This window comes from Cupressus sempervirens, chromosome 2 (genome assembly GCF_028749045.1).
Source record: "Cupressus sempervirens isolate cs-2001-9-10 chromosome 2, ASM2874904v1, whole genome shotgun sequence".
Lineage (NCBI taxonomy): Eukaryota > Viridiplantae > Streptophyta > Pinopsida > Cupressales > Cupressaceae > Cupressus > Cupressus sempervirens.
Window position 1 is genome coordinate 139,949,093 of NC_143119.1, and position 13,018 is coordinate 139,962,110.

The 13,018-nt window shown below is 36.7% G+C and overlaps 1 protein-coding gene across 1 annotated transcript; it reads left to right on the forward strand.

Annotated features, from left to right (window-relative positions):
* The first annotated feature begins 9,435 nt into the window (after positions 1–9,435).
* LOC149571432 (pentatricopeptide repeat-containing protein At5g66520-like) lies at positions 9,436–12,523 on the forward strand. The gene has a single exon (XM_089812949.1). It carries the CDS (start codon positions 9,677–9,679, stop codon positions 11,708–11,710), a length of 2,034 nt encoding a protein of 677 aa, XP_089669075.1. The 5' UTR covers positions 9,436–9,676; the 3' UTR covers positions 11,711–12,523.
* The last annotated feature ends 495 nt before the right edge of the window (positions 12,524–13,018 follow it).

The window sequence follows — 13,018 nt, forward strand, 5'->3', positions numbered from 1 at the left end:
ATACCAATTGTTAGAAAGTAAAGTCCCACCAAGATAACTAAGACCGGGGGGATAATCAATTATGCAATTAAAACAACTCTCAATATCTTTATTAATTCTAGAACATGTAAATAGTAGATGCAAAAACCATAGGAAGATAACCATTCACAATAACACCATATTTGTTAACTAGGGAAACCCTTGATCAAAGGGAAAACCTTGATGGGAATGATGCCCACAAGATGATGTACTAATATAAAGGTTTCTTTTGAAAGGATAGACCCTATTAGAAGTCAATAAAATACAATCAGTACATATGAGTCCTTGTTAGGAGACTTTGAATCCTTGTTAGGAGATTCCAACCCTGTTAGGAGTTGAAAGGAAGGCAAATGGACCCATTGTCCAAACAACTTCAATACTATCCTCACTGAATAATACAAGTGTACATCAACAACTGTTCAACAACAACTTGTGTTGCCAAATATAGTTTCTTTTAAGCTCACCATGCCCCAACTACATCAATCACTTCTCTTATCCAAAAGATATTCACATTCAATCTTACACAATACACTGCATAGATATTATCCACACTAGATCTCACTAATCTAGCAATCACACTCTACCACAAGGAAAACATCTTTCCTTTATACCAAGTACTAAAAGAAATTATTGAGTAGGCCTTTAGGCTTTCTTAGTTTACAATAATAATATATGACCAAACTAAGATGGTACATTATACATTACACTACAACATTACATCTTTTCACAATACAAGTAATCTATTAGTTCACAGTCTTCATAACTTTATAATCATTGATCATCTGATTATGCACATTTGACCAAAGCATCTTCATCATGTCTTCAACCTTTTTCTCAATTCACTCAAACATATTCCATCTCTATTAGGGGATGAAATCCAAACATTAGTACCCACTTTCTAGAAATGTTGTCTGAAAGTTGCCTTTGCTAAATCCTTCATAACTCTGTCCAGTCTTTATATTTTAATACACACTCTTAAATATATCATCTAGACATACTCTAGAACATAATTGCAAGTGTGTTGTAAGTTGATCTTCAATCCTCAAACTATGCAACACCAATCTCTGTATGTTTCTTTGCTAGTCTTCATAGATTAACCAATATGTTGACATCAAGGACAAACTCCATCATGAATGTAACACACAACCACTAAAACTTGTCTTTAACACTGCTAGGATACTCCTCCATAGGAATATCATCAACATTCATGCTGACATGACATGCATGGAAAATTTTGATTGAAATTTTTTAATCATACAATCATGATATTGACTATTTATAAGAATGTGAATAATGTGCATTAACATAAGAGTATTTAATTTGGTGAATGAGCTATGAAATTGTATTGTATCACTATTGTATCTTCAGCACTGACAAATGCTTGTTTGTGTTACTTCTAGATCTAGTTGGAAGACAAAATCGAACTCACAAAAAAATATAGAGAAATCACAAAGCCATTGAAAATAAAAATTGTATGAACCATAATTATAATCACTGCAAATTACAATGAATAAATAAAGAAAGTAGCAAAAAATAGGCATGTAATTTCTGAAGAGGTGAAGAAATTTGTGTAAATTACAACGAATAAAGAAAAATAAAAGCAAAAATTATGCATGTAATATCTAAAGAGGAGGATATCTGGAATTAATAGAGAACTGCAAGTGTTACAATTTAAATTTAACCCAAAAACTGAAATTGTAGAAACTCACAAAGCCCAAATTATTAAAAATAAACCTAAAAAGATCACCAAAAAGAAGAATTAGAAACAAGACAAGAAAATGGCATCTGAAATAATATAGCAATGGGAATTTTTTTTCCTTGTACAAAACAATTTGAATAGGTAAAAGTGCATGTAATTAACAGATAGACATTTTTTTTTTGCTTTTGTCTTTCTTTAATTAGATCAATAATGGGAAAAAACTTTCTAATAGAATTTTTTTTGGTGATCTTTATAGCTATTTCTTGTCCACCAATTTTTTTTACAATCACATTATTCATAATTTATGGCAACTACTATGTACACATGTAAACCCCCATTTACCACAGGAATGCTATGACAAGTGTTGAATGTGGATTTGAAATAAACAACCACATGTAAACCCCTTCTACAAAATGGACTACAACCTTCATATTGTATAATTAGGAGAAGATTTTCTTTGCAAAATACATAAATAGGCACAATGGGAACTTCACTTTTAACAATGAAAAACAAACCAAGTACAAATGGAAACCACGATCAACAACAATCGAGAACGAGAGAAATAAAACATTTCAAGATTCTTGTGTGTTAGAACATCAAAAATTTCATTTAGAAAAGATGGTCAGATTTCATGTGTGAACAATGAGTTCATGTCCGCTAAGAGAGGAAGAGGGCAATAGTGTCACATGCAAATAGATAATGGTTCTCTGTAATTGCTATCATAGCACCTAGATTCATGAGAAATAACAAGAAAGTTGCAAATACTTGAGATTCAACCATAAGGTCTTATAAACAAGAGATTCCTCTGATTATTGAAGTTATCATTTCAATATAAGTAAAGAGATTGAAATATACAAAGAAAAACATAAAAACATATTATTTCTTTGCAAATAAAAGGGTCTATACATGCAATATATAATTTTTTCTTTTTATGCAACAAGAGACCTCCAATAAGCTTTTCAAAAACCCTAAAAAAAATGCTAGGGTTAAAGGAGTGAAAAATGTAGATCTAATAGGGTGAAAAGCAATGAAATAATATCATCACTTTGACCATTAAAAAGGAAACTTGGGAAAAGCAATTTTGAAAGTTTCTAATCATTCATTACTTTTTAATATCATAAAAAGGAAGGTTCCTTTTGTGCTTTATTAGAACTTGATGCAGGGAACTCCCCTTAATACCATAAACTCATAACAGAAACATAGAAACAACATAAAATGTGAGAACAAAATATGGACTTCTTATTTGCACCACAAATGCAGAATTATAGAATTCATTAGTACAATAATTTGTAAGACAAGCTGCAAACTATCACCCAGAGCTGTCCTACATAATGTTCGGGCCTTTCTTAAATAGGCAGTTTTATGCCGCCCGGGAAGGTTCTAGATGCTCAAACTTAATACCTAAGGCCAACAAACCCTAACAATAAACATAGAGTCGACCAAATACATCTTTGACAAATTATTTTAGAAATTTCGGTAGCCCAACTTCTGAAGGCCATAACTCATGAACCGTTGCTCCAATTAGCTATTATAACCACTTTTCGGAAATGCCAACTCTTGATCTACAGGCCCAAAATAATGTTAGCACACTTTCGTCAAGTTTTCGAACCTCATCCAGGCTCTCTAAGGCCTCCAACGGTGAGTCTGAAGATTTTTCTGCAAATTTTTCCATTGAAAATCTGCAATAACTTCTCTAATACTAATGCTTGAGCAATGAGATTTTTATGGTAGGCTTACAACTCTAAAATGAACCTTCCTATAGAAAGTGAGAACATTCTGAGCTCGTATGACAAACTTACTAAAAATAGTAAGTTCCCATAAATAGTAACCACTCTGTCTACTAGTCTTTATTAAAATAGAAAAGACTGAAAATAAAATATTTTTGGGTGATGTAAGATTGCCCTTGCACCCAGGATGCTCCTACATTGGACACCTGGGGTAATTTGAGAAGTGACCTCACCACGTCTCAGGTGTGTAGAGAAAAACCAAGATGGTTAGCCTCCTCCTTTGCTATCCATGATGAATTCTCAACTGGTCTCCCTTTCCATTTGACTAGATATTCCTCATAAGTTTTGTTTCTGGTACTTTTTCCAACATGACTATCTAGTATGTCCTCAATCTCCTTTATAGCTGAACTAGCTACTAGAATGCTCCACTGCGCTTCTGCAACTTCATCTCCATCACCTCCTTCATAATACTCTGTCAAATCTGAAATATTAAATATTGGTGAAATATTCAATTCAACAAGCAACTCCACTTCATACCCATTGCCAAAATCATGCCTCTTCACTATCTTGCACAATCCAAATTTTTTCATCTTCAACTTATTATATGTACTCACTGGAAAACGCTCCTTTCTCAAATGAACTATGACTTCATCTCCAATCTAAAATTCCTTATATCTCCTTTTCACATTTGCCTTAACCTTATATTGTGTATTCATCTTTATGATGTGCTTCCTCACCTCCTCATGGATATTCTTCAAATATTTAGCAAAATCTTTTGCTTCAGCACTACTTATCTCTCCTTTATCCAACTGCCTCAATTCAAAAGCACTTCTGGGACTACTCCCATATACAATCTAGAATGGTGATTTACCAATACTCCTATTGACAAAATTATTATATGTAAATTATGTCTATGGTAAAACCATATCCCATCCTTTTGGTTTATCTCCAACCAAGCATCTCAGCAAATTTCCCAAACTGCGATTCATAGCTTCTGTCTGTCCATTAGTCCGTGGATGATGTGATGAACTAAACTTCAAATCTATCTTCAACTTCTTGCACAATGTACGCCAGAAATACCCAACAAATTTGGTATCTCAATCTGAAACTATACTCTTTGGCAGACCATGTAATCTCACCACTTCTCTGAAAAACAACTCTACTACATGAACAACATCAGTAGTCTTCTTGTGCAAGGAATAGAATGTGCCATTTTTGAAAACCTATCAACCACCACAAAAATAGAATCATGCCCATGTTGTGTCCTTGGTAATCCAAGAACAAAATCCATGCTGATATCATCCCACGGCTTCTCTGGTACAGGTAATGGTTGATACAACCCTATATTCTTCTTCACTCCTTTCACCATCTGACATACTCTGCAACTTTGTACAAACTTCATCATATCTTGCTGCAACTATAGCCAATAGGAATTTTCAGCAACCAAAGCCATAGTTTTATCTCTGCCAAATTGTCTAGCCAATCCTCCACTATGCTTCTTCTTGATGAGATTCTCTCTCATTGAACTTCTGGGAACGCACAACTGACTTCCTTTGAACAACATATTATCTTAGATCATGAAATCCAACCACTTTGTACTGTCAAGTGTAACAGGTTCTGTACAAGCCTTCCATGCTTCACCAAAATCAGGATCATTTGGATACAATGTTGAGTTCCTTGAACCCAACCACTTCTATCTACATTTCTGTCAGCAAAAGTTGTCTTCTACTAAGAGCATCTTCAACTTTGTTAGACTTCCCACTCTTGTGTTTCAAAACAAATGTATTAATTTGCAAAAACTCAACCCACTTTAAATGCCTTTGCTTCAATTTTCCTTGACTATTTAAATATTGCAAAGCTTGATGATCAGCATACAAAACAAAATCTTTAGGAAGAAGATAGTGTCTTCACTTCTTCAATGCTTGAACTATAGCATAAAATTCCTAATCATAAACAAAATATTTTATTTTTGCATCATTCAACTTGTCACTGAAATAAGTAATAGGTCTACCTTCCTAGCTCAAAACAACTCCTATTGCAGTACCACTAGCATCACAATCTACTTGAAACACCTTGTTAAAATCAGGAAGTGCTAAAATAGGTTGCTCAGTAACTTTTTGTTTCAATAGATTAAAACTCTTATCTGCTCCTACAGTCCACTTAAACTCTTTCCTATCCCCTCTCATTAATTCAGTCAAGGGTCCACAACTACTGCTAAATCTTCTTATGAACTTTCTATAAAATGTAGCTAGTCCATGAAAAGATCTTACCTTTGTCGCACTCCTTGGAGTAGGCCATTCAAGGATAGCCTTCACTTTCTTTGGGTCTATTTTCAGACCTTCTCCTTAGACTACAAATCCTAGGTACACCAACTCTTTCTTTACAAAACTGCACTTCTTCAGATTTATGACAACTTTTCTTCCCTCAACTTATCAAACACCTTGTGAATATGAATCAAATGCTCCTCTAATGTGTTACTAAAGATCAATATATCATCTAGGTAAACAATGAAAAACTTACCCAAAAACTCCTTCAGTACCTTGTTCACAAGCCTCATGAAAGTGCTTGGTGCATTAGTTAGCCCAAAAGGCATGACTAACCACTCATATAGTCCTTCCCTTGTCTTGAAAGCAATCTTCCACTCATCACCTTCTCTGGTACCCACTCTTCAAATCTATCTTTGTGCAATACTTGGCTCCAGTCAAACAGTCCATAATATCATCCATCCTTGGTAATGGAAATCTATACTTTATTGTGATCTTGTTGATAGCATGAGAATCTGTACACATCCTCCATTCTCCATTCTTCTTTGGTGCTAATACTACTGGTACAACACATGGACTTAGACTCTCTCGAATCAACCCCTTCTACAACAACTCATGAACTTGCTTGTTCAATGCTTCACTTTTTGCTAGTGTTATTTTGTGCGCTGCCTTGTTTGGCAAACTGGCTCCTGGAACCAAATCCATTTGGTGACTGATCTTCTTCATTGGGGGCAATCTATCAGGTAAATTATTTGATACAATATCAGAAAACTCTTCCAACATATATGCAACTTCTGTAGGTACCTCCTCTACTTCTTCTTTACTATCTTTAGGAATTATAGCAAAACACATATGCTTATGTTTTATACCTTTAAGAAACTCTTTTCCATCAACAAAACATATTCTAGCAGCACTATATACCTTTTCTTCTTTATCCTTCAACGCCTTCAACTTATGTTTCACTCCATCCTTAGTTAGAGTGTAGGTATTTGCTCGCCCATCATGTACAACATGCTTGTCAAACTGCCATGACCTACCGAATAACATATGACATATGTCCATGGGTATGATATCATATAGTACCATATCCTGGTAGCTTCCAATCTTGAACTTCATTGAGTACTACTCATTGACCATGACCTTGTGGTCATCTTGCACCCAAGCAATACGGTATGGACACGGGTGTTTCTACCTCTTTAGCTTCAACTTGGTGATCATCGTTTCTGACACTAGATTGTTAGTAATTCCACCATCAATGATCACATCACAACACTTATCTTCACATCTGTACCTTGTGCAAAACAAACTCCTCCTTTACTCAAGTTCATTCTCACCACTCAATAGGACTCTTCGGTTAAGTAGGACTTCTCCTCTCTTAGCATCTTTAGAATGTGAGGATTTGACATCTTCATCAACATGTGCAACTCTTGCTTGACGTTTTGTTCTTCGATCTGTCCTTCCTTGGCGCTGGGTATATTCAAATGCTCTATGCCTTTCTTCTCTGTAGTAAAAATATTTTCCATAGAAGCCTCCTCTTCCAGATCCTTGTCGTCTGCCTCTTCCTCTCTGATCTCTATTGTTCTAATCATGGAAACGATTGAAATTGTTTCCCCTCTAGTTCTGACTACTACTTCTAGCCTCATCCTTGTTCTTTTGATCATTATTACAACCACCATAAGATTGTCCACTAGATCTTCCACCACGACCTCTTCCATTGTTCTTATTGTCAAACTTCTTACTCAGTTTCTCCTCAACTCTTAGGGCAAATTGGTATGCCTCCTCAATACTACTCATTTGAACCAAACTTAGCTCATTCTAAATGTTGGGCCTTAACCCATTAAGATAACGATCAACTTCCTCCTTATCATCTTTTGCATGGCCAGTTCTAATGAGAACTCGGTAGAAATCTTCAATATACTCTTGAACATATTTTCCTGCTTGTTTCAACCCTTGCATCTTCTTCAACAAATCAAACTCATAATCCATGGGAATGAATTGTCACTTCAATTTATCTTTCATCCGACCCCATCTAGTGATTTTGTCCTTTCCCTTTCTATTTTGCTCCAACTGAACCTCTTGCCACTAGATCTTCACATGTCTTTTTAGTTTTGCCTTCGCAAACTTGACCCTATTAGGATCATCAATATCTTCATACTTAAAGTACTCCTCTAGTTCATTAAGCCAATCGATCAGCTCCTCTGGGTTAAGATTTCCCAAAAATGTGGGAACCTCAAACTTAGGTCTTTTTCCAATCTTGGAGATGACCCTAAAAAGCCTCTCTTCCTCTGGATTTAGAACTGCCTCTACTTCAACATTTTCTTCTACTTCATCCTCATCCTCGCTTTCATCTCTTATGTGAAGATTCATTCCCCTATGTGTTTGTTCTTCAATGCTTGCATTTGTCTTTGGAGGGCTGAGAAACCCTCAAGTGTAACACCTACAACTTTTCTACCACACTCTCTTCGTGAAGGCATTTTCGCGCTTCCGCTGAAACCCTAGTGCAAATTGCCTCACAACCGATGATCTGTCTACATGCTCAGCCCAAACCATGGTCCTGGTGTGAATTGCCTCACAGTCGGTGATCTGTCTACACACTCAATAACTCTAGCTCTGATACCACTTGATGCAGTGAACCCCCCTTAATACCATAAACTCATAATAGAAACATAGAAACAACAGAAAATGCAAGAACAAAATATGGACTTCTTATTTGCACCACAAATGTGGAATTATAGAATTCATAAGTACAATAATTTGCAAGACAAGCTGCGAACTATCACCCAGAGCTGTCCTAGACAATGTTTGGGCCTTTTTTAAATAGGTTGTTTTATGTCACCCAAGAAGGTTCTATATGCTCAAACTTAATACTTAGGGCCGACAAACCCTAACAATACACATAGAGTCGGCCAAATACGTCTTTGACAAATTATTTTAGAAATTTCGGTAGCCCAACTTTTGAAAGCCATAACTCATGAACCATTTTTTTCAGAAACATCAGCTCTTAATCTATATGTTGGAAACAATGGTAGCGCACTTCCGTTGAGTTTTCGGACCTCATCCGGGCACTGTAAGGCCTCCAACAGTGAGCTTGGAGTTTTTTTTGCAAATTTTTTGACCAAAAATCTGCAATAACTTCTCTAATACTAATGCTTGAGCAATGATATTTTTATGGTAGGCTTATAACTCTAAAATGAACCTTCTTGTAGAAAATGAGAACATTCCGAGCTCGTATGACAAATTTAATAAAAATAGTAAGTTCCCATAAATAGTAACCACCCTGTCTACTAGTCCTTATTAAAATAGAAAAGACTGAAAGTAAAATATATTTTGGGTGATGCAAGATTGCCCTTGCACCTAGGATGCTCCCGCATCATAACTAAAAACTAAAAATTGGATGGTGGTTAGCCTTTCAATGACCTTGCATAATTTGTAGACTATTTGATATCCATTGATGTTAAAATGTAATAATGGATACACCTTCATATAATTAATTGTGAATGTGGTTGATCCCCTTTTAAAAGATTTCTAAAATTTGATCTAAATTTTGACAAATGATCTTCTACCAACTAATTTTACTACTCATTCCCCTAAAAAAATTAGACCTTGCACATCCAAAAACATCCAACTCCTACTTAATGATTTGTGTTCGGGCTGCATGTGTGAAGACATCTGTGCAGCTATGGGAAAGAGCTTACCAAAAAGAGACGTAATAATCTGCAATTTTTTTTGATTTCACACTCCATAAGATTTATCTCATGGTTGCATAGACATGGCTACATGCTTAGCCTTTGATTTGACAAATACAACTTTAGTTGGCTTTAAAACTTAGGAAAAAAATTCCTCTTACCACAGAGGAGTAAAACTAAAAACAAACAAACAAAGAACCTTTTAATCTGGAACGCCTGTATCCAGTTGAAATTCACGAATGGATTTCAAGTTTTATCAATTTTATTCCCTAAAATAAAAATATGACTCTGGTTTTGATGAAAAATTCTGCATTTGTTTCTAGGGCACAATTGTTTAACGTCTCAACGGGTTGCCACACATTTTTTCGGACACTTCTCGCCTGCAAGAAACGGCTACTGAAAGAATTTTGCGGAAGCCAAAGGGTTAAATTTGAGAACAAATACTCATGCAGTAGAAGCCATGTTGTTCGGTGCAATGCAATGATCACCAATTATGCTAATGTCGGTAAATTAGACGATGCACGTCAAGTGTTTGACAAAATGCCACGACGAGATGTGGTTTCGTGGACTGCTATGATTGCAGGCTATGCTAAAAACGGGAGGATGGATGATGCTTGCCAAATGTTTGAAAATATGCCTGAACGAGATATCGTCGTATGGAATGCAATGCTTGCAGGATATGTTCAGAATGGGAGGCTAGATGATGCACATGTACTCTTTAGGAGAATGCCTGAAAAAAATGCAAGCTCATGGACTACAATGATTACAGGATTTTTCAGGACGTGTAGAGTGAACGATGCACACCAACTGTTTGCCAAAATGCCTGAAAGAGATGTTGTCTCGTGGACTGCAATGGTTACAGGCTATGTACAGAGTGGAATGTTAGATGAAGCACGCCGAGTGTTTGACAACATGCCTCAACGAAATGTCGTCTCCTGGACTGCAATGATTGCAGGATATGCTCAAAACGGACGGTTTGAAGCATTGACGCTGTTCGCTCAAATGCGACGAACAGGTGTGAAACCAAACGAGTCGACTTTTAGTGCTGTTCTGAATGTATGTGCAAGGCTGACGGCAATGGAATTTGGTAAGGAGATCCATGCTGACATTGCCAAAACTGGGTATGAATCGAATCTCTTTGTGGGGAATGCGCTAACTAATATGTACGCTATGTGTTGCAGCAATGATGCAGAGACAGTGTTTGATCAAATGCCTCAACGGGATATTGTTTCATGCAATGCAATGATTGCATTTTACTTTAAGAGTAGGAGAATGGAGGATGCAAGTCTGTTGTTTAACAGATTAAAAGAACCAGATGTGTTCTCTTGGACTACGATGATTTCGGGATACGCCCAAGATGGTTATTATGAAGAGGCATTGAAACTCTTTCGTGAAATGCAACTAAGTGAAACAAAACCTAATGAGTCCACTTTCACAAGTATCCTCAGTGCCTGTGCCAGCATAGTTGCATTGGGACAAGGCAAGAAGGTGCATTCGCATATCATTAAGAGACCGTTCAAACATAGTATCTGTGTTGGAAATTCTCTTATTACCATGTATGCAAAATGTGGAAGCCTGGATGATGGAATCGAAATATTTCAACAAATGACTGAAAAAGATGTTGTTTCATGGACTGCAATTATCTCAGGATATGCTCAACACGGTTATAGCATGGAAGCGATTCATCTTTTTGAACAAATGCAGTTATGTGGGATGAAGCCTAATGAGATAACTTTCATTGGTGTTTTGACTGCATGCAGCCACACTGGTCTTGTAAATGAAGGCCTTCGCTACTTTGATTCTATGTCTCAGGATCATTCCATAATACCAACAATGGATCATTATTCCTGCATGGTTGACCTTCTTAGTCGCTCTGGACACCTTAGCAAAGCCGAGGACTTCATTAACAAGATGCCATATGAACCTGACACTGTTGTATGGAATGCCTTGCTTGCGGGTTGCACAATCCATGCAAATATAGAGATAGGTAAACGGGTATCAGATCTCCTTATTGAGTTGGAACCACAAAATATGACACCCTATGTGATGTTGGCAAATATTTATGTTGCAAATTCTCGATGGGAAGATGCATCACGAGTAAAAAGAATGATGGAAGCTACTGGAACTAAAAAGAATCCTGGATGTAGTTGGATTGAGGTCAAAAATAGTGTTCATACATTTGTTGCAGGAGACAGGTCTCACCAACAAACAGAAAGGTTATATGCAGCGTTGGATAGTTTGTTTTCACAGATGAAGGCAGTAGGATATGTTCCCAACACAAACTTTGCGCTGCATGGTGGGCATGATGAGCAATAGAACATGATTTTTGACACCACACTTTAAAGTCAAACAAGTCTTATACCAAGTTTGCCCGGTGCCTGTTAGTTACCCAAAATGCTGAATACTTTGAAGCTCTCAATGGTGGGGTTTTCATTTGGAAATTACAGTGATGACTTGAACTAGTGTCCTTGATTGCCATTCAAGGACAACTGCTTTGTTTTGAAGCAATTTGTTGATGAAAATTCTTACTTTAGCTTGAGGGCTTGATGAATACCTCACCATCCTGCTCCACTAGACAGCACCTCTTCCTGAATACCCTTGATCGCTGGGAGATCTCTTCCTGCCTGCCTTCTTTCTCAGAAATCTGTGCTGGTCAAAACCAGTTTTTGGCTCTGTTTAGCATCTTCCCAACAGACCCCATTCAATTCATGTGCAAAGAGCTTAATGAGTAACTTTTGAAAAGAAGCGAGTCATGGAGCTGGAGGAACCTACTCGCATTACAATGGCCGTGAACCAGTCTTCTCTGAAAGGATAACCTCATCCATCAATTAGCAGCAGGAATGTATTTGAATGGGTGCTCAAGAAACTCATCAGAAGCACACGCCAGCATGATATTAAGCTTTATATATTGCACGTCCAACTACCAGATGAAGATGGTATGTTGCCTCTTTATAAACTTTTCTATTTGTCATGGCTTTCAAGAGTTTTGGCCATTTGGGAAGGATAATTCTTCAATTCTGAGCACTTTGGAACTGTGATAAGGGCCTCCTTGCACGTCTGCAAACTATGCCTTCATATTCTGTATAGTGTGTAGAATTATACCATTCCTTTTCCCTTGATTGGACCTAATTTTCTTTTTTGTTAGATCAGACCCATTCTATTTCAAGTTTTTTCTTGCCACAAATCAAAGCACTGTGAGGAGGATTACTCAACACCTTGCCTAGAGATCACGTCTGACCAATGCTAGAATAAGTAGGGTAGAGTCCTTTCTTTGACATGGTCTGAAGAAGCTGGATTTCACCGTCATATCTCTACATAGTTGTTGGTAAACAGATTTGTCACTAATATATTCAGCAGAGAACCAATGGAATAGTGACAACCTGATTACAACTGTTGGATAGGTCACTGCAAGAATATGATCTTCCTTTGTGTTTAGAGGGGCAGCTCCCTTGTTTGATTAAATATTTTAGCATTTTTGGGAATAATTAATGCATAAGAGATTACTTGTTGTTCAGGCTTTCCTGATAACAAGATTGAAAATAATATTTCTGCATGAATCCTCCCCTCCTCTAGCCTCTGCTACAGCATCTGAGCTCCGTAGAGCATAGGACATAGCCTCTCTCA

What these genes read in the sequence shown, in the direction of transcription:
- LOC149571432 (XM_089812949.1), top strand. Translation starts at nt 9,677, where the DNA reads ATGACTCTGGTTTTGATGAAAAATTCTGCATTTGTTTCTAGGGCACAA.